The sequence below is a fragment of the Neolamprologus brichardi genome, chromosome 5 (assembly GCF_056152115.1).
Source record: "Neolamprologus brichardi isolate AB-2024 chromosome 5, ASM5615211v1, whole genome shotgun sequence".
In the NCBI taxonomy this organism is placed as follows: domain Eukaryota; kingdom Metazoa; phylum Chordata; class Actinopteri; order Cichliformes; family Cichlidae; genus Neolamprologus; species Neolamprologus brichardi.
In genome coordinates this window covers 2,563,234-2,589,178 of record NC_142108.1, presented here as the reverse complement: position 1 = coordinate 2,589,178, position 25,945 = coordinate 2,563,234, and the positions used below count along the sequence as shown (strand labels likewise).

At 40.7% G+C, this 25,945-nt stretch overlaps 1 protein-coding gene across 1 annotated transcript; it reads right to left on the bottom strand.

Moving 5' to 3' along the window:
• Positions 1-283: 283 nt before the first annotated feature.
• nucks1a (nuclear casein kinase and cyclin-dependent kinase substrate 1a) lies at positions 284-22,027 on the bottom strand. Its single transcript, XM_006800189.3, has 8 exons — positions 21,708-22,027; positions 13,772-13,821; positions 12,254-12,338; positions 11,274-11,320; positions 11,024-11,176; positions 6,759-6,908; positions 5,641-5,790; positions 284-2,926 (listed from the first exon to the last, which is right to left on the bottom strand). The coding sequence occupies exons 1-8, from the start codon at positions 21,722-21,724 to the stop codon at positions 2,673-2,675; spliced, it is 906 nt and encodes a 301-aa protein (XP_006800252.1). The 5' UTR covers positions 21,725-22,027; the 3' UTR covers positions 284-2,672.
• Between the last annotated feature and the right edge of the window lie 3,918 nt (positions 22,028-25,945).

Sequence of the window (25,945 nt, the reverse complement as noted above, 5' to 3'; positions counted from 1 at the left end):
TGTAAAATTGAGGGAATATATGCACACACGCACACACACACTAAATGTTCTTCCTACCCCCTCTGGGTTAGGAGTGCCGCAGCAGCACTGTCACTAAGCCCATCTAAATATAGCATCTGGTGACCAGACCTGATGAACACCTGAAAACATAGTGGTGCTGTTGAACACGCCGCCCCCGAGTGGTAGTCAGGGGGCACTGCAGTTTATTACCCATCAAACCCTTCTTGCGCATCCCTCCAGTCACCACCCACACAGAGCTCAACGGCACAAAACAAGTAGTTAATCTGTATAAAAAGTAGGTTGCCTTTATTAGAAGCTGGGAAACCAAAAACATTATCAACATCGTTGTTAATACTTTTTTTTTTGTAAGACCACAATATTGCCATTACCACCATCATCATCACCGCTTCGCACTTTTCCACAACATGCAAAAAGATTCAAGAGTTCAGTGTTCCTTTTCCATACTACTGACAAAATCTTCTCCACTTGGTCTCCTGTAGGAATCACAACTTGGCTTACATTTACATTGCCAGTACAACTGAAGGTAGATTGAAAGAAAAACAAACAAAAAAAAGACATCAGAAAGAGAACAGAAGTAGAATGAATGAGAGAGGAGAAATTCATAGCCTTATGCCATGTGGCTCCTGCGGGAAGATGATAGGAACGTCATTCAAGCCCTCAGTGCTGTGAACTACGAGCCGCTATCTGACCCTACCGCTAACAGCGTTAGGTTGATATAAACAGAGGTTTGTTTTTTTTTTAAGTTCCAATCAGAAAATGACAGTAGCTACAGATGGGTGCCAATTCAGGACCTGAACGTAGAAAAAACACTTTAACCTGCGAACGAGGACAGTCGGAAAACAATCGAATGTGCTTCTGAACCAGGGACTAGGTTCGAGTGGGTCCTGTACACATCCAGGACTGACGTTTACTGCAGACTTGATGTGAAAACACACTCCCAAGACCGCAATACACTTGGTTTTTTTTTGTTTTTGTTGTTTTGCTTTTTTTTTAGTTTTTTCGCTTTGACATCAAACACTATTTGTTGCAAAAAAAAAAAAAAACACAACAAAAAACGTTTAATCTCACAAGTGCTGCACCTGATCTCCGAGTCACTAGTTTTGAGATCGTTTTATGGCTTTGGATTGCTGATCGTACAGATTGTTGACTCGTTTTAAGCCTAATTTGCCGTTTGTAGCAAAGACCTAAAACTTGAGGACAGATTACATTCTCGGGCCTCCAGTGACGATATAATCAGAGCCACGACCGAAACTCAATGAAAATTAAGGCATTGACAGAGAAACAAATGCCGGATATATACCGAGCTGCCCGCTTTTAATCTACTCCGAGTCGCAGGACTGTGGAAATCTGGAGTCAAAAAGGTGTCCACTTGTGGAAACAGTAATGTGGGCAAAAAAAAAAAAGCCTCCAGGAAACATGGACCTCGCTAAAGCTGATGTGTTTGGGGGTGAGAGGGGGGGATGAAAAGGACAGAATAAGTCAAAGAAGGGCTGATCAAACCATCAGGCAAGAACAGATTGGATAGGGTCGACATTTTTTTCTTTAAAATCAAGATACATTTTATTTCTTTTTCTTAAAAAACAAACATTACAAAAAAAATCTGAATAGAGAATTAGAACAATAACCAACAGGAGAAAAACATTCATTTTTTTAACTCTGAAAAGAAAAAAAAAGACAAAAGAAAAGAAAAACACCTCTTTCTTAAAATAAAACGGTTTCAGGATGCCTGGCACAAGGGCTTGAGTGTTCAGAAGATGCTGTAGCCATGCAGGGAATAGAAATTGTGTGTTTTTTAAAAGGAGGTTATTAGAAAGCCTGATGTACAACAACAGAAACCATTTCACAAAGGCAGCTGATGGGCTTAGAGGAAAAATACAAAAAGTACCCCAATGAAAATTTAAGCGTGTATGCAAAGGCACACACACGCGTGTCTTCTTGAAATGTGCAACGGTGGCAATCTGACATGTAGCGAACACCCAGTTACACTTTTAATGAAGCAGCAGACGCAAACTATGTAGATCAAAGTGTCTGAAGGAAGCGGAGCTAGCTTTAAAAAGAATTTAAAAGACGCTGCTCAAACTCAAAGAACCATCTAAAACAACCACCTGGTGCCAAAAAAGCAAACCAGAGAGGGTGAAGGCTTGACCGCTGCCCGCACGTGCTCACTCAACGTCATGTTGCAAATACAGTGCTCAACTTACCGACACGTATCAGTAAAAAAAAAAAAATAGTAAAGAGTGTGGCCAGTCATGCCTGATAACCGCGAGGAGGAAACAAAGATACACAGCAGTGAAGGGGTGTGTTCACACTCGGGACGGATGCCTGCTAGCGCTGACAGTTTTCACACGAAAATCCAGAAAGGATGAAGAGAAAATGCTAAGTCCTTACATATGCTGTACAGCCACAGGAGCACTATGTCCAAGCTGGAGGCAGCGAGAAGGAGGGGGGAGGTTAAAGAAGCACACCAAGTCCAAACCACTGAGCCAGGCCACCGGCACAAACCAAAAAAACCAAAATAAAAAACAAAAGTCTAAACGCAGAGCAAAACAAAAAGAAAAAAAAAACAAAACAACAAAAAGAAGAACAGAAAAAACCCACTGAGAACAGACAGAGAGAGATGTGGAGGATGGGCTTCAAATGGGTACCATCTTCTAGTCTTCTCCAGAGGGTGCCTCCTCTTCTGAGCCATCCTCCTCCTCCTCGTCCTCCTCTTCCTCTTCTCCTCCTGCGGCCTCCTTTGTCTTCTTGGGAGCTGGGGAACTCTCCTTCTTCTCGGGCTCCTCCTCTTCCTCCTCCAGGGGACTCTCTGGGTCCTCCTCCTCTTCTTCCTCTTTGGGTGAGCTCTTCTCCATCGCCTTGGTGCTGGGGCGCCCCTTCCCCTTTCCTTTCATTGGGCTGGGGGTCACTTCAGAGAGAGGGACACAAATCAGTCAGCGACTAATCGCTCAGGTAAATGCACACAGGTGGGCTGCCATGTAACTCTGACTCACAATGAGGAATATATTTAACACTGGTCGGTACCCACTGCTCTGCACTGGCACACACCTGAAGCAAAGGTGCAAAGCAAAGGCAAACCAATTCATATTTTCTGTTTCCATTTCTGATCAGGATCCACTCAGTGACACAATTTTGCACCATCAACCTTAACAAGTACTTGTTAACCCTTTAAGACCTACCATAGAACCAAGTCCACAAGAGCTTATATTATATTTTTATATGCTGTAGAGCCATTTTTGGGAGCATTTCAAGTTGATATACATCAATACAACCATTATAGCCCAAAATTTAATAATATGTATGCATTAAGTGCATAGTAATTACATAAATTGCAAAAAAGTGCAATAAACTACAAAAAAAATTGAAAATCATTTTTGTTCTTTTAACATATTTTTCTAGTTAGAGAAATTTAAGAGGCTTATCCCTCAAAACTGTAAATACAAAAAAGTTACACAAAATAGTTTTCCACCACAGGAAATTTATTTTGAGTGTCTTCATAGTTTTATTTTTGAAATACACCAATTTTTATATACTGCAGGAAAAACAAAAATAAATATTATAATGCAAATTTGCAAAAAAGCAGCATATGCATCAAAATAAACTATTTCCAGCAGTGCAATATGAGTCCTAACCATCCCAGAAACGACACAGAAGGTCATAAAGTCAAACATAACTTTTAAAAACACCAGTATAGGCTCATGAGGCCCTGATGGTAAAAAACTACATTTCCGCAAAAATGACGTCACTTCCGGTTTCGGGCAGGTCGTGGCGGACATGCGAAAGTTCGCTCTGAAGTCTATTCCAACGTAGGAAGTGTTATGAACAGCTGATCGGATCGGCAAAGCGTGTTTCTGGAATATTATGTTTTTGTTGCTGCAAGTGCTTTTTATGCAGTTTTTGCAAAACTATATGTGGAAGGAAACTGTGACCGAGGACAAGCTGATGGCATAAGATGTAAGTACAACTCCTCCGGTTTCATATGCAAAAAAAATTATTGCGCTAGCTTATGTGGTTGCAGAGCTACTGGGATTTAAATATTGTTACGCAAAACAGAGCGTGCCCGCTCCGACAGGTTTTAAAGGGTTAATGCACATTGCATATGTGTAGTCCTGTAATAGCCTGCTGCAGTATTTCTGTCAGCAAGCAGCGACTTGCTTTTATTTATGACTTAACGTGATTATCCACATTCATATTTGTACTTTTGGAGGAAATGAGCACTTTTTCCCTTTCCCAAGACAAAGATTCAGATAAACACAGAGGGATGTGATGCTTTCAGGGACAGGCTGCGCTGAGTGAGCAGTAGTAACTGAGTGAAGTGGTGATGTGCTGTAGTTTTATCAAGGTGGATTATTCTGAATGTGCACAAACTTGATCCTGACAGGAAAGTTTTTCTGACAGTATGAGGAACGGAGTGTTTTTTTTCTCCTGCATTTGTCAAGAAAATTTTGTTCAGCTCTCGTTTTAGAGCACACAAAACACGATGTGCGCGACTATTCAACTCAATTTTATTTATACAGCGCCAAATCACAACAACAGTCGCCTCAAGGCACTTTATATTGTAAGGTAGCCCCTACAATAACACACACAGAGAAAAACCTAGCAATCATATGACCCCCTATGAGCAAGCACTTTGTCGACAGTGTGAAGGAAAAACTCCCTTTTAACAGGAAGAAACCTCCAGCAGAACCAGGCTCAGGGAGGGGCGGGGCCATCTGCTGCGACCGGTTGGGGTGAGAGAAGGGAGGGCAGGGTAATGACTAGTCGACTGATCGCCGCTCTTGTCACTAGTACCCGACGCACTCGTTATTTAATCTAATTGTTAACATTTCCATTGAAAATGCTACAAATCGCTGTCCTAAATGTTACGCAGCCATCTGCCACCAGATGGAGCTGCAGCTTATTATCGTTCATTATTTTGAAGGCAAAAATAAGACTGCAGACACGAACAGTGGAAATCAGGTTTCTTAGAAGGGTGACTGACCTCTCTCTCACCGGGTTCTGAGTTGAGTCATTCAAGAGGGGTTCAAAATAGCACTGCTACTTGGAGATGGTCACCCCCTGGGTCAAATCCTAATGGGACATGCCTGGAACACCTCAGCCAGGACTCACTGAAAGGATTATATTGCTTGGCTGGCCCGGGGATGCCTCAGTGTTTCCCCAGATAAGCTGGACGTGACTAAGAGGCTTGGGCTTCTCTGCCTGCAACCCAGCCTCGTATAAGCATTTAAGATTGTAACTTCTGAACAGGATTCACACACTTACTTAACATATTCATTTAATATTCTGACAGTTCCTAAAATAAACAACTTGGGTGTAAAAACTGAAGGTTTTGTGTGCTCAGAGATGCACAGATATACAGAGGGAAATGTTGCAGCTGTTTGAAAACTTTGTGGGGAAAAAAAAAAAAACACTTGGAAAGTTGTTGTTTCCGGTTTTGACTACTTCTCTTCCTACATCAGCTTTTTTGTGGTTGTACTGTCTGAATGGCGACACCTATCGTTCAGGAGAATACTGCAGTGACTTCCTGTGACTGCACAATGAAGTTACGGTGAGCAAGGAAGCCACGTCACAGGCATACTGGGACCCATCTTCCTGCACCTGCATTCTGATTGGCTGCCTCACCTGTGGCCTTTAGCCGTGGCTTGGGGCTTTTCTTCTCCTTGTCTGTCCGTCGCCGTCGAATCACCTTCTTGCCTCTCTTCTTGGAGTGACCGTAGTCGCTGTCATCGTCATCCTCCACCATGAAGTCCTCATCGCTGCCAGACTCGTCAGCTGCAAACAGGACACAGAAGAATCTCAGAGAGCGAGCACAGAGGGTATCCAACTGAACAAGAGTCACTGTTTACATACATGCACAGCATGCCTGGAATATTAAAGCCTCCCCAGCTTCAGTTTAAAACAAAAACCATTTCAAACACTGAGTTACTTTAATGTCTTCATCCAGTTCCAGTTAATACCATGATACCACTGCGGCTTTAGAGGATGATTCCATTTCCAGTTTGACTGTTGTGTCTCTCTGGGTCACACCCAATTTGCAAGACTTGGGAGTCTACTGATACCGAACTACTACATCTGTTTCTGGGAAGCACAGAGATTTATCGTTCTACTGGAAACATATAGGTCGTGTCCAAATTCATGGGCTGCATCCTCCTGAGGCCGCATTTGTAGACCGATTACGTCACAGCGACGCGCCGAAGGCTGTCCAAATTCGTAGACTCCTCCGAATGCAGCCGACAAACACAGTGAATTAAAGTAAACACCCGGCTATTTCCAGTGTGAATACCTGGATAGAGTGAGGTATGTACAGTGGCTTATGTGCTGGATGAACAGCTAGATGAATGGTGTCTTGTTTTTGTCAAGCTTTTGAACTGCTTGGCTCCCTGTACAGTTTCAAAAGAACCGAATGGTTCCAGGCTTCAAACAAAAGCATCACTAACACGATGGTTTATCTATGGTTTAAAGAGGCCAGAAAAGGTGCATGCATGCTCACAGCATGAGTACTATTGCCTATTACTACTATTATTATTACTATGAAGAATGGAGGCTATAGATCAAACTAAAAACCAACAGACCTAAAGTCTGAAAACAATTACTAGTTAAAATACCATTTAAGCTGTGATAAAAATTCATCCTACAAAAACAGCTCACTGTTGCCTTTGTTCTAGCAAATGAAGATACAGGAACATTGTTTTTAGTGAAGACATGAGCTGCTGCATCAAAGTGTGCTGTGTTCTACATACGGTCCATGTAGGACTCCTCTTGATCTTCGTGTTCCTCATCCTCGCTGCCGCCATCTCCCAGCAGGATCTCTCTCTGTTTGGACACGGCCTTTGAGGCCGCCTGACGCACTGTACGCTTTCGACTCACTTCCCTGTCGTCGTCGCTGTCATCTACACAAGAACACACACAGACAGTTACACAACGACTCAGAGGATGATGGGTAAAACAAACAAGACAAACGAAAACAGTGCCTTAATGCTGCTCTATATAGTGCTTTTATTTGATCTCCGGTATCATGCAACTTTATTTCTATTCAGACGTAGACCTTTCCACTAATTCCACGACAAACCCTCCACATTAATTGGTCGTAAAAAACAAAAAACAAAAAAGGACAGTTCTGTCCCATCATTCCTCTGTGAGATCAGCAAAAACCAAAACAGCTGCAGCCATGCCAGTGCAGGCTGGTGGTTAGCATGCACCCATTAACAGTGCCATTATGCTCGACTTGTCGCGTGCTCAGATTCTTGCAATTGGGCTCATTGCGCTGTGGCCGCCGCCGCTGGGTTGAGGACACGAGTGCATAATCACGCCGGCTTTTCCTGCCATTTTAATGATATTCCAGCTCAGGAGCTCAGAGACCGTTTGGAACAGTTTAAAAACTTCAGCGTTTGTGCCCCCTCTGCAAAGTCTTGGCTTTGGTATCGACTGTCTGATTGGCGACACCTATTGTCCAGGGGATTACTGCAGAGGCTTCCTGTGGTTGCTGCGGTGAGTGAAACGACCATTACAGCAGGTATATTGTGGCCTTTAGGCGGTGCCATCAACCCTCCACGATGTATACCGAGTGCCCCAAACACAGAAAACCTATTACTGCTGCTGTTGAGGAGTCACTTCCAGTATGAATACCACAAACGTAGGCTACCAGCATGAGCGCACGGTTCACATCCATGCTGTAACTAATGAACAAACGTGAGGGGATACTGCCTAAACAGCTTTACAGCAAAGCAATACAGCACAAACACAACATGTACAACCCTGATGTTTAATGAAAAGTCACAGTGGAGCATTGCAGGGGAGCCATTTATGCCATGTAGGACATCTGAAGGCCCACATTGCTGGCTCCACTGCGCACAAACACACAACTCTCTGTGTGTAACTACTCACTTGTTTGATGATGAGGCAGAAATATAAAGGCTGATTTAAATCAGCAACATAAAGTTGTTTTCCACAGGCTCCGCTATAACTTAAAAGTGGGCAGCAGATACAAACAGGATATTGTCCGGACCATCAATTAATTAATATATTAATTACAAATACCGATATGTTGTCAGTATTTATAATCGCAGCTCAGCAGATGACAGTGACTGATCAGCCTCGTCCACTGTAGCTTCCATTCACAGTAATAATAAATCACAGTGTTGGGGACCGTTGTAGGACAGCAAACGCTTCAATCAGTTGAAAGTGTGGGAGGAATAAATGTCCAGGAGAGCACATCCAGTGCTCTCGAGCTGTGGTGGGCTGAGTGAGATATCCTCCAGCTGGATGTGTAATGTCAAGCGATCGATGTCAATGATCTCTTTATCGTTTAAGATAAAACCACGAGGATAACGTTGTGGAGTCTCCTGAAGCTATAACACACCGCCATGGCAACACAGAACAAAGCTGATAAACTGACATCCGCCTTGTTTGGTCACATCTAAGAATAACAGACAGAGCCGATCAAACTTTAGACAGTTTTGACATTTTAGCTGCCAACTCCTTTGTTTCTTTGATGCGGCTAAAATGTATAGCGCCACATCTAAAGCTCAGACTACAGCCTGTTTCTGAGAGTTTAAACTAAACATAAAGCTAGAGCTGGGCGATATAAGATTTTTTTCATATCACGATATGTTTTTTTAATTTCAGGCGATAACGATATATATCACGATATAAGCCCAATAACTATATTTGTAAGATTTAAATGTCCCGTTGCTCACAAGTAAAATGTAAAATAATCAGCAGCTTGTTTTGATTTAAATATTTATTTCCCATAATAAGTTCAACAGGGTACTTAAGGAACATGAGACTTGCTACACAAAAGGCAGCCGCTAAAGCGTTTAAGTTTCAAAATAGAACAAACGAAACAGACTAAATTGTCAATTCCACTTAGAAACAAAATATTAATTCTAAAAATAAATCTTAGTTTGTTTTACAGAAAAACAGACCGAATAGACTAACTTTTGTCAATATCAAATAAACTGAGAACTAAAAGGAAATTCTCAATCTCTCCTTGTTGTATAGCTGAGCTTTTCAAACAGTTTTAACAGTTACTTTAGTCTGACAAAAGCCGAATGACGAATTAGCGCTTCCAGTCAGAGATTGAGCATGCACCGCTTTATTGTATTTCCAGACTTGCTTTCGGAACAATTTACAGTGCGCGCTACTCTGTTTTTTGACTTGAAATAGCCGAAATACCTTCACACTACGTCACTTCTGTGGCTCTTCCATTCGACAATCTCTCCGGCATTGGAACCATCATCTGTTTTCTCTTTGGTAACCTTCGGTCACGCTCTCGGTTGATTTTTCTCTAGTCGGCACACTCATTTCCTCCATTACCTGGGCGGCACGGCGGCTGGCTGCTTCCCAAACAAATACACATGTGCGGCTTGGCACTTGTGCTGTACGTAACAAGTCATGTGACGTGATGCTGCGGCTGTGATTGGTTCGGCTCTGCGCTAGTTAATTTGGATTGACTGTTCTTTTTTTTTTTTTTTTTTTTTTTTTTTTTTAAGAGGACAAGCGAGATGAGGCCTATCGCAATAGTTTAATTTTTCTATCGAGAAAAAGTTATTTCGCAATACACATCGTTATCGTTCTATCGCCCAGCTCTACATAAAGGTAGAGCTTTTTACCCAGAATGAGGCTCTTGGTTAGTTTTTCCTTTAGACCAGTTACCAGGCGACCAGTAAAGAGTCCATGACTAATATCAACCTCAAAACGAGGACTTATTCCTTGAGTGGTTTTGTTTTCTCAAGAAAACACTTTGTGGAAATGTTAAACACATAAGCGCCGTGTGCCGCTCTCAGAGGTTGAACCTTTTTACTCAGAGGGTCGACGAGAGCTGAGCAAATCAAAATCATGTGCTCGATCACTCAAACTTTTTTTATTAGTCCTTTATTTATCCAGGTAAAAGTCTCATTTCCAAGAGAGACCTGGCATTTAACAGATAAATAACACCTCAATATCTCCACCTAAACTCTGATCCAGACCTACCTCAATGCCACAGTCTGGATCAGAGCTTGTTGGATCAGTTAGACCACAAACACATTCACATCAGAACGTTGATTCTTCCTCAGCTGCCATTAAGTGATCTGAATTTTATGCGGAATTTTTTTTGATATGATTGCTTGCTTGTTTTCCGACCACTCTTGCAAAGGTTTGCTGGTCATCATTTGATTTGTTGCATTCTTTTGTTTATAAATTAGCATAATGCCAGTTGAAGCCCCGTGTAAGTGTCACAGAAATGGCTTATGTATAAAGAAGTTTAATAGATGGTTCCAGCAGTTAAAATGTTCTTGCTTGTACATTTCTGTGGTCAATATTGTAAAGGTGTGTTTATCTTGTCACAAAGAACAAGTCTTGTTACACCGCTATTATCGCGAGGTTTGGGCGTGATAGTATAGGCTGTGAGCCCACGTTTAATAATCACGCTAAGGAGTTCAGCGAGCTATCTGCAAAGGCCTGGTTAGTCTACCAGCTGTATAAGGTATTTGCTATTTGCCATAACTGTATTGTAATATTATGAAAATTTGTAATGTATGGTGTTCTGATTATTTTATGTTTTAATTTAGAATGAACAAGACTGTAAAGGTATTCTTCTAGGACCTCTGAAGTGGCAGGCGGCCACGAGGTAATTTTTTGTTGTTAAAGCACTAGTGTTACTTTTGATAGACTGAAGCGCTTAAAGCCTTTGTGTTTTATGTTTGTAGTTTTCACGGCGTTCAAAAACTGCAGCGAAGCGCCCGTCTTGAAGAAGCCGTGCCTGTGTTGTCATTTCGGAGTTACACCCTGAGAGCATTCCCAGATCTTCCCATTCTCCATCCCCGCATTCCTGAGATTGCGAGCTCATCATCATTCGCCCCTCTTAGTCAATCTGACCGTGTGTGTGGATAACACTGTCCAAAGTAAAATCCCACATACACAAACAAAGCTGATCAACATTAAAAGCTGCATACGTCTTCCGTGTTTCATGCTGCCAGAGTTGTAGCAGAGAATTAGAAGTAGCGTTCAAACAAACTTGCGTTACCTGCAGCCCGTTTTCTCTTCGGCCCCCGCTTGCTGGGCTTCTCCACCTTGGCTTTCTTTCCCTTTTTCCCTCTTTTTTCTTCATAGTCACTTCCTCCATCTTCATCCTCCTCCTCTCCAAAGTCATTGTCTTCATCATCGCTGCCAAAGTCATCTTTAGTATCGACACAGAGGAAGTCAGTGAGCGTTAATCAAACTCCAGCTGTTTTCAGAGAGAGTCAACCTTTTTCATGTAGCTCAGACTGACTTACCTGCTGAATCATTTTTGGGTTTGGAGAGCTTCTCATCAGAGTCCTCACTGGGAAGCAGAACAAGGAATAAACAAAACAGTGTCTTCAGTAAGTCGAGGAAAGGCAGCCAGGAACAGAAGACAGACTGCAATGGACTGGCATGGATGAAATAATATGGACGGTCTGGTCTGAAAGATGTCCTGATAAGCTCCAGCCAGTGTTACTCTCACTGATTCAACATCATTCATTCAGTGGGAAGCATGTTTCATTTTGCCTACTGTTACATTACTGAGTAAAAAATGTAAAAATACAAAACAACCATTTCCCCTCTATTCAGTCTCTCAGACTTGACTAATTTATTCACATAACTGTGATTTTATCTGCCAAATAACAAACCAACATGCCGATTAAACAGCGCGATAATCACACATGATAGCGAGAATAAAGGCCACCTGTGGTGGGCTGGGCCACAGGTGGCAGCAGCAGTAAGAGACTGAGCAATCAGCACTATAACTGCACTGGCACTTGCTTTGATATGCAAGAACTATTAAACGAATTGATAAACGGTGCCAGTGTTTGTCTCTGGCACAGTTAATATCCTGCCATTGAGATCTTTCACTAACAAAAATATGCAAATTCTGACATCCTGATTTTTCCTTTGTGCCAACTACATGATACACATGTGATGTAGGTTCCACTTTGTCCTCCCTTCTTCCAGCCCTGTCTGAAAAACTGATAACTGTCACCCGGATCTCTCCTTTTCAAACATATATTTAATCAACAATTTATTTCCTGTTTTCTATTTTCCTATAAAGCCTCTACAGCTCATCAGGGCGGATCACCATACGCTTCACCATGTACATGTTTGCCGGACCTTTACATCCAAGTCTATTCCTTTACATCCAAGTGATAAAGTGTAAAATTGATCACAGTGTCTGACGCTGCATCAGAAACTGTAACCAGACACCAACAATCCTACCAAATCTCCACTTAGGGCTCACCTGTCATCTTGCGAGTTCTTTGAGCGCTTGTGCTCACGAGGGGCTGGTCGCACCTTCTTCGGCTTGTCGTCACCATACTCCTCATCTAAGGAGAAAGCGCACTTTTAACCTTTAAGACACACAACTCAATATCATGCTAGCAGCTCTACAAGATACCAGTTAAGACATCACAGTGCTTTGAGTTAAATGCTAACGTCACCACTCTAAATTACTCTCAATGACTTTTAATTTTATTTAACCAGGAAGATCCCACTGAGATTTTACACAAATTACACAATTAAACAAAGGCAACAACACACACACACAAATAAATTTAAAATATTGTGGGGTTTTTTAAATAAATGAAATAAAATTCAATTAAAATGACAAGCAATCTAATTGAAACAGTTGCATGTTATGGAACTGGCCTCAAAGATTCTTAGTTCTGATTTAAAATCACTTAATAAATGAATTCTGTCATTTTTTTCGTTGTTCTGCAGCTCGTTCCAAACCGAGGGGGCTAAATGGACAAAAGCTCTTTTGCCAAGTTCAGTTCAGGCAAATGGAACAGAAAGCAACAAGTAACCATGCGGACGAAGAGAATAATGACCAGCATGTTTCACTGCAACCAGGGAACATATATAGGAAGGCAGCAATCCGAGTGTTGCCTAATATATAAAACTGTATAAATGAGACTGACTGGCCAAAGCAGGCCATCATACCCAAGGGTATAACTCACAGCGGTGAGTCTGAAATTCACGGTTCGTGCTGAACCTCAGAGAAGCATGAGACACAGTATCAACCATCCAGAGACACTGAGCAGAAGCATTCATATATAGAAAATCTCCATAATCCAGAACAGGCAAAAATGTTGCAGCAACAAAGTGCTTCTTTGTATTAAAAGAAAAACACTACCAGAATAAAACCAGCTGTTAGGCTCAGTTATTGCTAGCTTGCTTATACTTAAAACTAACAGAAGACCATTGGTTTTGTACTTACAGGATGGACAAAAATGGGCAAATTAACTTTGTTCATCCTTGTTGCTTTGGCTGGATATCGCAGTAACGAGTGGTCAGGAAGGCAGCCGTACCCAGCCACCTTCTCGCCCCATGAACCAAACCAGCACCTGAAGTTACACTTTGCCTCAACTTGGAAACTTGGACCATGCTTTTCTCAGGAGACTGAATATCTTTTAGATTCCAACTGATGAAGCATTTTAAAAACCAACGTTGATATTTGGGGATTTAAAATCTGATATCTCAGCTGAAATTCTGTTTACTTTCAGACACAAAACTGGAACAGATTTGTCAAACATTTGTTCTGCAGAGGTGTTTATTTACTGCTCGACACAAAGTAAAGAGAAACTGTGCACCTATAAATGTACCAAAACACAGTATCGCCTCACAGGACAGGTTTTTTTTTAACCTCATACTTTTTTTACCTTAAATTGTGTCATTACTGTGCACTGATGCTAACTAATCTGTACATTGCCCTTGTGTCACTCCATTTGTAATGAAACACATCTGAAGCCTCACTTACCTGCGTCATCAGACTCGTTGAATTGCGAGTAGTTCACCACCTTCCTGTTCCTGTGAAGAAGAACACACTGCATTAGATTACAAAGTTACTGCCTTAACCCGATATTAGACAGAGTGCAACAAAGCTATCATATGTAATGTCCAGCAGTTCAGGTGGTGCAAGTGGCAACGTGCTGGCTGCGTATGAATGTCTCGATCGTATTATTTGGTACGAGACATAAAACGCCTTCCAGCCAGGGGGCCCTGAACTGGACACTGGTCTACCTTCTACAGTTACAAAGGCTAATTTGGCCAAGTGTATAGGGGAGGTCTCAGTGACAGTATTTGACTACACTTCAGGTAACACGCCCTTTGGAAAACTGAAGAGCAGCACTGACCAAGACAAACAGACAGTTCAGGTTAAAATCACTGGGAAAAAATTTACCCCTGAATTAGTTGTGGGCGGTATAAACGGTATACGGTAGAAACGATATAAATCTGGCCAACGGTAGAGATTTTGACTATACCGCTCTACCGCGATAGCGCATGTTGATGGTGTCATCAAGCTGTGCCTGTTTTGGTCGAAAGCATTGCAGCGGCTGCAAACAACATCATCTGCAAATTATGCCGGGCGACAGTAAAAGCAGAGACGAAGCAATTTTGGAATATGAGGAAAGCCAAAAACTGCGCTCCCTCCACTTCCCTACCATTGATTCATTAATGCTGAATTCTCTGGCAGCTGCTCTATTCCCGTGTTGTTGCAGTATATTAATAACTAACCTCATATTGAGGATGAGTAATCTCAGTTGTTCTCCTGACTGAAGTTTGGTCCGTGTATAGCATCCTGCCATGTGATTGCATTTGTCTCTAACCATCAGGAACCCTCACGTTAACTTTTATAGAGTGGAAAAAAGTTAGTGTTCATCCTCCAGCTTCACTGTTTATGTTATGCTAACATAGCTGTGTCGCTAGCAATCACGTAGCACATCATGATATACCAGCTAGTCCAACTTCAGTAACCTTACAAACGTCACTGCTGTTTAGTTTTCTGTCTTCATTTATGTTTGAAGTGATAGCCGAGCTGTACGTTTGAATTTTTCAAGTCAGAACATGCTATATCATATTTAGGTAACTAGCGAAACTAGCGAGCTAACTTCCTGCTAACTTCTAACTCCGTTAAATGTAATAAATTCTGTTTTCATGGATGCCTGGAAGTTAAACTTCATAGTTACACCTGGTAAAGCAGCAATGCTGATCGTTTTATTAAAGATGAAAGAATTTAGACAGTGCTTTGGTGTATATCTGATGGACAAACACCCAAACCAGTTCCACACCAGTGAAGTTGCAGCATTTTTACAAACTAATTCTGGTTCATCCGTTTCACTCAACGATCCGCTTATTATTATAATCATAATAATCATAATAATAATAATAATAATAAAGCAAAATAGAGGCGTGGCAATGAGCACGAGCCTGCTGATTTAGACTGATTTAGATGTATTAACATGCTCATAGAGGGGAGAACAGAACTCTGTGGTACACACATTTCATGACTCCAAGGTTAAGTTTCCATGAAACTTATGTTTTCTTCGGTTTAAGAACATTTTCTTAACCTCCTAGGACCTGCCGTCCACATATGTGGACATCACATTTTGGCTTTTTTAGATCAAAATACTCAATTTTGCTCTGCAGGGGCCTGATATCCACTTACAAGGACATTATACTGCTACTGTTCTATCAAAATTTTAAATGAATATCCTCAGATGTGGCTCTTACTTTTCTTAAAAACAAAAATAAAGTAAAAAATAAATAAATCTGGTAATTCTTTGTTTTTACATTCATCGGGCCCCAATCAGCCCAAATATCAAAGAGAAATTAAAAATGCATGCCGTGGAAGAGTTCGGGTCTTAGGAGGTTAATGGTGAATGAGACTGAGTGTAATTTATTCAGATGATCAAGATTATGGGAAGAAACCAAGAACTAGACTACGGCAACTTTCCCAGAGCAAAACAGCAGGTCTGTCCTGAATAAGATCAGCAGTGGGCTTTTGCCTTTTATTAAACCGGTAATGTTACTTTGCTGAAACCTAAAACGGTACAAAATATGGAGACAGCAAAACAATGTCACCAACTGATATTAGAACTCTTGTTTTGAACTCCAAAACGAAATTTTTACCATTGAAACCAGATGTAAATGATAATTGGCCAGTGCCTTGTCAATCAGAAGTTTCTAACTAATGAGTATACCGTTGATACACAGTATTACCCTGAAACACGGTATGACTAAGTATTACAAAGCGGGCATGATATTTTATTCAACACAGCCTGAAAATAGTAACAGACCACAAACTTAACAGGAAACTAATCATAGAAGTCAAATCAGAAAGCCGTTTTCAAACAGACAGGGCGCCAGTATTCCCTCTGCATTGGTCATTTAGCTCGCTGCCACGGCATCATCACACAGTCACCTGTATCACTGAGCTTCTGTACTGGACCATCATTAAAATGATGAACACTGACACAATCGTACTGTCTTCAATCCAGCTGTGACGGTTGTGGTACAATACGCCAGGTTACAAAAATGAAGCGGGGCACGACTGACTGAAGCACCTCAAATACAGTGGCGCACGCAACGTGATGTAACGTCAAAAAGATCAACACATGCTGACTATAAAGGGTTGGCAGTCTTTCTGCAGCAACTGTATCTCCCCCAGTGGCCATTTAAAAGAATGCAGCTTTTATACTGTCAATGGGTAAAACTACCAGCTGCATAAAAAAAAAGAAAAAAGGAGAGCAGTTAGCAGTTCATACAAGAATTAAAGCAAACTGAACTCCAGTGTAGCATAATGTGGCATAAGTATAATGAATATCAGACTCAATCTCATGTTAGTATACAAGCACAGATGGTAGACAAAGAATAATTGCTACCTCCACTAGTCTACAACAGAACCCGTTATAATTTCAGTGATAAAATAATGTGCTCATAAACAAGCAGTGTTAAGATGTAGATAACCACACAGTTTATTAGGCCAAGTAATTTGACAAAGCTGCTACAGAACTGGTCATTTGATTTGACTGAATTGGCATATTTAATTCAATCATATAACGCCAAATGACAACAACATTCATCTCAAAGTGTTTTATATCGTAAAGGTAAAGACCCTAAAATAGACTACTCCTGTAAGCAAGCACTTGGTGATAGTAAGAAAGAAAAACTCCCTTGTAACAGGAAGAAACCTCCAGTAGCACCAGGCTCGGGGGGACGACAAATCACAATAATGAGCATTGAACCAGTCAACTGGAGTAACAGTCAACCACCCTGTACACAGGCTGACAACCCTGGCTGCTGGTGCTAGCAATGCTGACATTAGCAATATTTCCAAATTAATCTGACACTGTGTGCGCAATGTTATGCACAACATTAGATTTTGTTTATTAAACAACCAAATTAACAGTTGTAAACAGCTCTTAATTACACACAATAACTCTCCTGACAGTGGTCAACCATTTGACTGACAGCTTTCGTTTTCTTATGGTGTTTTTATTCTCGCCACGTGACCCACCGTGGGTGGCCCGGGACGAGTTCTGACGTCACATCATGCACCACTGCTTTTGTTGCCATCTGACTTGCTGTGCACCTCTTAATTTTTAGAATCTGGCACGTTGTGCCATTGTCGTCACAGCTGGGTTGAACACACAAGTGTACAATTGCATCTTTTTTTTTTTCTTTTAAAAACACCATTTTAATGATATTACAGTTCAGGTCACGGCGTAGGTCAAAGTGTAGTGTATTTCCAATCAAACCATAATCCAGGCATGGTGTAGCATGGAGGGAAATAATAGCACCAGTGGATTCCTTGTCCCTGAGAAAATGCAAATGACTGCAAATAATTTATCAAATGAATAAAAATAAATTTTATTATTCTATTATTTTATTTTCTATTTTTTTTTCTCAGTTCTATTTATCTTTTTGTACATTCTGTTTATTTGGCAGGGTATATAAACAATTTTATCATGCTAGTATCTAACAAGTTATGACCATTTCATAGGCTTATTAATTTAACTTTAATTATATAAATGATATAATCAGTTGCCATTTGTTTTATCCTTGTAATTAGTTTTGTATGGTTAAATTCTGTAGCCAAGTAGGTCGTGATAATGTAAAGCTATGCTGCCGAGGTCTAGGTGGAGCTCTTGCCTCCCCTCCAAAAAAAAGATACATGAAGTTGGCCATATTAGAGTTAACTGATAAAGCCTCTCTACCAAAGCAATGTATCACCATATACTGCAGTTGTAGACACAGCGCAAGGTACCACACTTCTCACTAATATTTAAAACATTTGATTATCAAGGAATGTTACAGTCTCGTGCAGCTTTTGGGCCAATGTTTAACCTTGTCCATTAGATTTTGCTGAGTTTAGAATAACTTTTTTTTTCTTTTTAGACTAGTTAATTGGTCTCAATTATTCCTTGTTAGGGCTGCACGATTTTGCATAAAATGAGAATCACGATTTTTTTGCTTAGAATTGAGATCACGAATCTCTCACGTTTTTTGTTTTCCAATATAAATATTTATAGTGCTTATTAACTGCACATCAACTTCGTAACAGTTGAGACTGAACATAAAAACAATAAATAAACATAAAAACAACAAATGTCTCACATTTTGTCGTTGCTGCAAAATGTTGTACTGCTTGAAATTCCGTCTCCACCGTTGCTCGACACTGCGTGTATAGAGCAGGTAGTGCAACAATAGAAAAATAGTTGCGGGACGGCACTGTGTAGCGTTTGTCTAGGGTGTTGATCATTTTCCTAAATCCCTCGCTTTGCACAGTGTTGATGGGAGCCATATCTTTGGTCAGGTGATAAGTAATAGCCTCCGTAATTTCTTTGTGCCTGCGGGAGTTTGACGGGTATAGGGAAGCGCTGTATAAGGTTCCCGTTATTGATGTTTGGGTGGTTGACCGGGACGGATTTTCTCCTGTCACTTTCTCGTCATCCCTGACGTGCTCTCCGTTGTTTTTTCCCTGCCAATTTTAGCAGCCAGCTTCTGTATCACGTGGTATAAGGCTCCGCCCTTGTCATTTGTTGAGCAGGAAGAGTGAGCGCTTGTTTTCATACAGATTACGTCCCGGATCAAAATACGGTACAATCGTTGTCTTTTTTTTTATTTATTTATTTTTTTTTTTTAAATCGTTGTCATTTGGAAATGAGATCACACATAAGTATGAATTGAGATTGCGATTTTCTACGATTAATCGTGCAGCCCTATTCCTTGTTTAAACTAGTAGTAAATTATTGATCAGGAGATTTGAGCATTAAAATCAATAGCATGAGTAACACAAGCAACATACCTGTAAAGAATATGTGTTCAAGATTTTTTTGGGTGGTGCAACACAACAAAAAGAATATTTTTAAGGTGTCTGAGGTATAGCTGTGCTTCTGCTGACATGGCTTCTTATTTCATTTCTAATCAAACAGAGTTGGTAAAGTAGGCTGCTATTATTTCTGGCAGACTGCTTCAATTTTTGTCTTAAGAGGAAAATGTAACACACTATAGGCACAAATAATTGCATTATGTTAAAGTAACACTGTCTATGAATGTTACAGATGGGCAGAACGGACAGCGCCTGCAGCATAGCTCCCATATTAATGTATTATTTTACTATTAGCCACTGTCGCTAGCCACCACGTTAATGAGGATTTAACAGGCAGCTAATGTAGCTATTGGATGGCGGCTAATAGCTAACATTAAAATGTACAGTGGCAGGTTAGCATTTATTATAACTCTGTAATGCGTCACTGTTGGTAAAAATGGAGCTTTACAAAATTCCTCAAAGTTTTTTAAATGTCAACTATTGTTCATGTGTTTAGCTGCTAGTGAGGGGAGGGGCTGAGTGCCTGTGTATCTGCAACAGTGCTGTGTGAAGTTGTCTCGGCTGAGGGACACAACACTTTTGTAAATGAGTATCTAGTCCAACAGTCATTTTTAGTATTGACTTTCTGGCAACCTCAGTAAAGAACAAAATGCAAAAATCTTAACTGCAATGACTTCATCAATGGATCTGTGGAAGTGTCTAATTGAGTTGATTTATTTTTTTTAAATTTATGTGTAGAAAAAAAAAAAAACAAAACAAAAAAAAACTAACAGAAAAAACATGCTATTCCCAGCAGAGCTTGCCCAAGGTATCAAATGCCCTTTCTATGTAACGCATGCTAATTATTTGTTTTGCTTTTTTTCAGCATGAAAGTATTTATATTCCTAAAGACATTTTGTCCTGTTCTACTGGTCGTCCCCGTGACTTTAAAATTATAACTCAATTTTTGAGTTTTGCTTTTTTTTTTAAAATCATTTTGAGTTCACTATTCTTTCATCCTTTTCAGGTTTTATGTTGGCGCACATTGTCCCAAATCTTTCACAGTGCAGCATTCAGTTATATTAGGCAGCCCTGCAATCCATCACTTACTGCCAGACAATGACTATATGGCATGCAACATTTGGATGGCGCACATGTTCAAGCTTTGTTAAGTAACAATCCCAATAAAGTTTATTCAAATGTGATTGCTGTGCTCTGAGTGTTGACAAAAAGAGTAAGGCAGTGTTATTTTGTCCAAAGTTCATTGACTTCACCTGTCATAATCGACATGTTTAGTTTAGTTTTATACCTGTTGAGGGCTCACGTATAGACTTTGTGTTTAGTATGTAAAAAAAAAAGTAAATATTAAAATCCTACAAAGCATATTTTAGCATTTTTTTTAAATACCTTAAGACATTTTAAATCAAACTAAGCCCCCTTTTTTTACATTTAATAATGCAATGCCTTTAAAAGCTTAGAAACTCTGAAAGGCAGAAACCCCGTTTTCTCAACCCGAATATAAGATTAAAAAGAACATTAGTTAATGTCGGATTTCTTTTAACTTCACAGCTTTTTTAAAAAAATAAGGAGTAATTTTCATACAGTCCCTAAATATTCACCCAATTGTCTGCGAGAATGACCCAGTAAAAGATTCCATGTTGTCGCCACAAAATTTCGAGAACTGAATTTCCATTAGATTAGCATTAATGTGATTTACAGTAATCGTAAAAAGGCATTTTAATCTGAATAAAAGGACTGAATGCACCTCGTGCGTTATAATCACAGCGGGGATCTTGCAATGGGAATGGGGGTTGGAGGGGGTGTGGTGACTTCTTGTAGTTCTCCGCCTTCCTCTGACATCAGCCAGCAGTGTTAATTTACTGCCAGCTCTGTAAATGTAGACCCGCTCTCAGTGCTCTTTTTTCCCTCCTCCCCCAACAACAACGACATTTTCGTTGGCTGACACCATTTTTAAAAATGTTCTCAAAGTACGAACCCCCCCCCCGAAATGCGATGTAATGGCGACTACAACACGACACGCACAGTCTGCGCGGTAACAAGATCAAATCCCGAGGCCGACCACCACCTCCTCCGGAGATTTTTTTTTTTTTTTCGTGTGGGGGTGTATTAGCGTTTCTGGAGCCTACCCTGGATGAATGGGTAGCCATATTCTCATTCTCAAACAAAATGGGAAAAACGTTATCTGGCCTGGCTTAAGTGAGCCGTAAAACGTAGCTGGTTAAATCACACAGACTAATTTTCCGCTTGGCCTACATAGCAGCCAACAATGCACATCATGGATCCGTTTAAAAGCATGATAGACACGACACGGCGGCGGGCTGCGCGTATCTCCACACAAGACATGGCGAACAGTCCACAGCGCTGGGATCCATATTAGAAAAAATGAGGGTGCACACGCGAGAAGAGAAGAGCACATACACACACGCATGCACACATTCCCATTATTTTTTCATGAAATAAACAAATTCCCAGCTCATAAAACACAACATGGTGGAGACGTGCACGTTATCGGCTACGCCAGGCGCCAGCACAGTGTCGTTATTAACTCGGAGAGAGCAGAAGACATATTTAGCACACCTACCTCACTGGTCTTGACATTTTGCAGGAATACTGTGGAGGTTAAGGATGTGAGAAAGGGGGAGAAGAAAAAGCACAGGGGGGGGGAAAGGAATATAGATTCCCGCTCTGCAAAACACCGAGGGGAGTGAGGTTGACGCACAACTCCACCGTCCGAGCTAGCGCGTGAAAATAAAAGTACGGCAGCCACTAGTCCTCCTAACGCAAATATTCTTATATATTTTTTTTACCTCCAGCTACCTTCAAAATGGTGAATAAAACAAACTGAAACTGCAGCCTGTGCTCAACCAAACTACGCGGCCTTGAGGGGTGGGGCCTCCCCGGCAAGGCCCGCCCCCCAATGAACCCTGAGAGGCGCAGCGCGGTGCTCCGCTGCTGCCATTGGCTGATTTAAACGACGACTTTTCTTCTTCTTGGGCATTTTAGCTGCTCATCAGAGCATTTTTTAGCATACAGTTCCCCGCCTCCGTTAACAGGCTCGGTTGAAATGACACTGTTAAGAAAACAAAAAGAGGCCCTCAGGTTGGATACATACATTCAATTCAGTGTGGGTCCCACAAGACCACAAAGCAACGTTGCATCAATAGGTTATAATGTGCATGTATTTTCATATGAACATATATCGTATTTCACTAATCTCTTTGTTGTGGGTGTTACCAAGACAAGCCTTTCTCTCCTCTGTTTCACCTGGCAGACTGCTGCAGCATGAAGCGCAGGTAGCGGTTGCATTTATACATTTATAGCCCACATTGCAGTTAACATGTTATCCCTGTCTCAGTAAAATAATTTATACTGCTGTGCATATGTTTCATCCTCAGACTGCTGTGAGAATCTAGTAGGCTCCTGGATGTGAAAACAGATTTCTTCTCCAAACTGCTAAATAAAATCCACTTTCATAATGCAGACTGAGCCCTGATAAGCCATTCGTTTGGGTTCTTGTGACTGGACTGGGCTGTTCAGGCTACGTTTAATGGCTGTGTTTCTGACCTGGGTTTATACTTGTTGCTGACTGCTCCATTTTCGTTTTAAATATGATTAGAAATGTTTTTTTTTTGCTATTCAAAAACCAAAAGTAATGTTATTCTGTTCTTGTTTAGCCTCACCAGCCCCCCCAAAACAAACAAACAAACAAACAAACAAAATTGAAATGACCTCAAACTATTAGAATATTTCATTTGATTTGAGTAAATTACTGTTCAAAAAGTTAAAATAGTGTGTATCTCTCGGTCTAGTTATGTACATAGTCATGGGGAAGACTGACGCCTGATCGGTTATTTTACGGATCTTTGCTGAAAAGCATTGCTGTTCACAATGTGCTGTATCCAAGAAAATTAATGGAAAGTTGTCTGGAAGAGAAACGTGTGATACAAAAACAACACAGCTGACCGGAGCCTTGAGAGCTCTGTCAAGGAAAATATATTCAAAAAGTTGGGGGAGCGTCACAAGGAGTGGACTGAGATCCACCATACACAGACATCTTAAGGAAAGCGTTCATAACATCAAGCTGCTCCTGAACCAGAGACTTTAAAGGTATCTTGCCTGTTGCTTAGTGGTCCAAAGTCCTTTTTTCAGATGAAAGTAAATGCTGCATTTCATTTGGAAATCAACATCCTAGAGCAGGGGTTTCTAACTCCAGGCCTCGAGGGCCGGTGTCCTGCAGGTTTTAGATATCACCCTGGGTCAACACACCTGAATCACATGATTAGTTCATTACCAGGCCTCTGGAGAACTTCAGGACATGTAGAGGAGGTAATTTAGCCATTTAAATCAGCTGTGTTGGTTCAAGGACACATCTAAAACCTGCAGGACACCGGCCCTCGAGGCCTGGAGTTGGACACCCCTGTCTGGAGGACAGTGGAGGGGCACATAATCCAGAATGTCCCTTCTAGTTCTCATTGATATTCTTCACTGGTATCAAATCTACAAAACAACAAAACAGAACCAAAAAAGGCTTTTAACAACCTGAAATACCAACCATGTATATGATTTGAAATAAAATCAGAAGCCAGCTAGTGTTATCTAATTAGGGATTGTCCTCTTCATTAACACACATTTGAATGAAGGGCACATATGCAATACAGTGACAGCCCATGTACATACAAAAGCTATGATGAATTTCTGTTTCTGTTTTCTTATCTGTATTGTAATGGTTTTTTTTCAGATACTTGCTGATCTTTACATTCTCTTATTCATGGGTGAAATTACCAGAATTAGTCAGTTGTTGATGTAAAAAGTCTATAAAATATAGATATCAAATTCATTGTAGTTCCTTAAGTGATGGTGGATCTGCTTATTGCTATTAAACACACATTTTGGTCAGGCAGAGTAAGCAAACCTCTAATGACCAACTCTATTGACAGGATATATAATTGAATGACTACAACAATGTAATATTGCCAAATGAACCAAACTTTCTCTTTTTCATTGATCTGAGTGATCTAAAAATTCAGGTACTTTCTCTGAATATACCCAATGTACTCGAGCCATATAGGTACGTGAAGACACTGAAACAATGTAACAAAGTCACATTTTAGGTTGCATCAACATACTGGTCGTAGTCATGATTTTTAAAAGCTCTGCTAACTGTGCTAAACTGGCAAATGCAATCATCTAGAAACAGCTGAGACACTATATTGCAAAAAGTATTTGCTTGTCTGCATATTACCTTGAGTGACATCCCATTCTTCATCAATACCGTTTAATATGATGTCTCCTCACCCTTTACAGCTATAATGTCTTCAGCTCTTCTGGTAAGGCTTTCCACAAGGTTTAGGAGCATGTTAGTAGGAATAGGAAGGCCTGTCTTGCGCTCTAACTGTAATTCATTCCAAAGGTGTTCCCTTTAGTTCTTCCAGACTAAAGACATGATCCATGTCTTTATGGACCTTACTTTGTGCACTGGTGGGCAGAGATGTTGGACCAGGAAGGGGCCATCCCCAAGCTGCTCCAAAGTTTGGAGCATGAAATTGTCTATAGTGAAAGAGTTCCTTTCACTGAAACTAATGGGCTGAGCCCAACTCCTGAAGAACAACCCTACACCATTATCCTCCCTTCACCAAACCTTAGACTTGCCATAATGGAGTCAGATAAGTACTGTTCTCCTGGCAGCTGCCAAACCCAGACTTGTCCGTTGGCTTGCCAGATGGAGAAGCACCTGAATTCAGTGATTTGGATATGCGAGTGAATACTTCAGGCAATATAGTTTATCTACCTTCTTTCTCTCCATCATATCAGCTAGCTCTCTCCCTTTGCCAGTCATAGTACCAACATTTAGAGTCGCTACTCTCATCTCCATACTCCAGCTTTTGTTTCTCTCTCACTACCTCTCAACATGCCTTCCCTCATTCATCTTCATTTGTCTCTGTTGTCTAACAAACAGCCGAGACAGTTGTTGTTAACCCAGGCCCTGACCAATCCAGTGTAAAAAATCTCATTCTTTATGATCTGCATGTTTGATTTGGCCAGGATTATACGTTGGACACTATTCATGAAGCAGTTCTCCCCATTCACCCGGGCTTGGGACTGGCACTAGGAATACACTGGCCTGTGGCCTGCCTGTAGCTGGGTTTTTACTTAATGTTTTAGTGTATGATTGTGGCTCACCTGACATCTGCAGATAACAGTCTTGACTGAGATGATCTATAACAAATATCCTAGCTACAGGGTTCACTTGGAAACAGTTTCATCTGTCTACAGTCCATTTTAAATAGAAATTCATAACTCATAATTGACTTTTGTCACTACTACTGTACTGCTCAAGGACTAAATGCACTTTTACACATTGTGCCTCATTCAGACAAATACCTAAATGCTTTCTGTGTAACACTGACACATCAGAGAACAACTTGCGGTTTAGTACTTTGCCCAAGGATACTTTGCTTGCAGACTCTTACAGCCAGAGATTGAACCACCAACCTTCCAATTAATAGATGACCCAATACCCCCTGAGCTGCAGTCAGTCAGTCCAGCAAGACCCTGAAAAATGTCTCTTTGAAACAAAATACATTCATCAGCTTGTGAAGCTTGCTTTAAAGGATGCTTTCGGTTGAAAATTACAGAACAAATGTGATAAGGAGAGTCTGCATTCACAGGACAGTGACACATACACATCTGTGGCAACGTCTCAAGGTGTATTTATGAAAGCATCTCTCTTAACTTAACTTTTCTACCTGAAAAATGTATTTTATGCAATTTTATAATTGTGGCTATATTTATCTATGAGCAATTATGTAATTATATAAA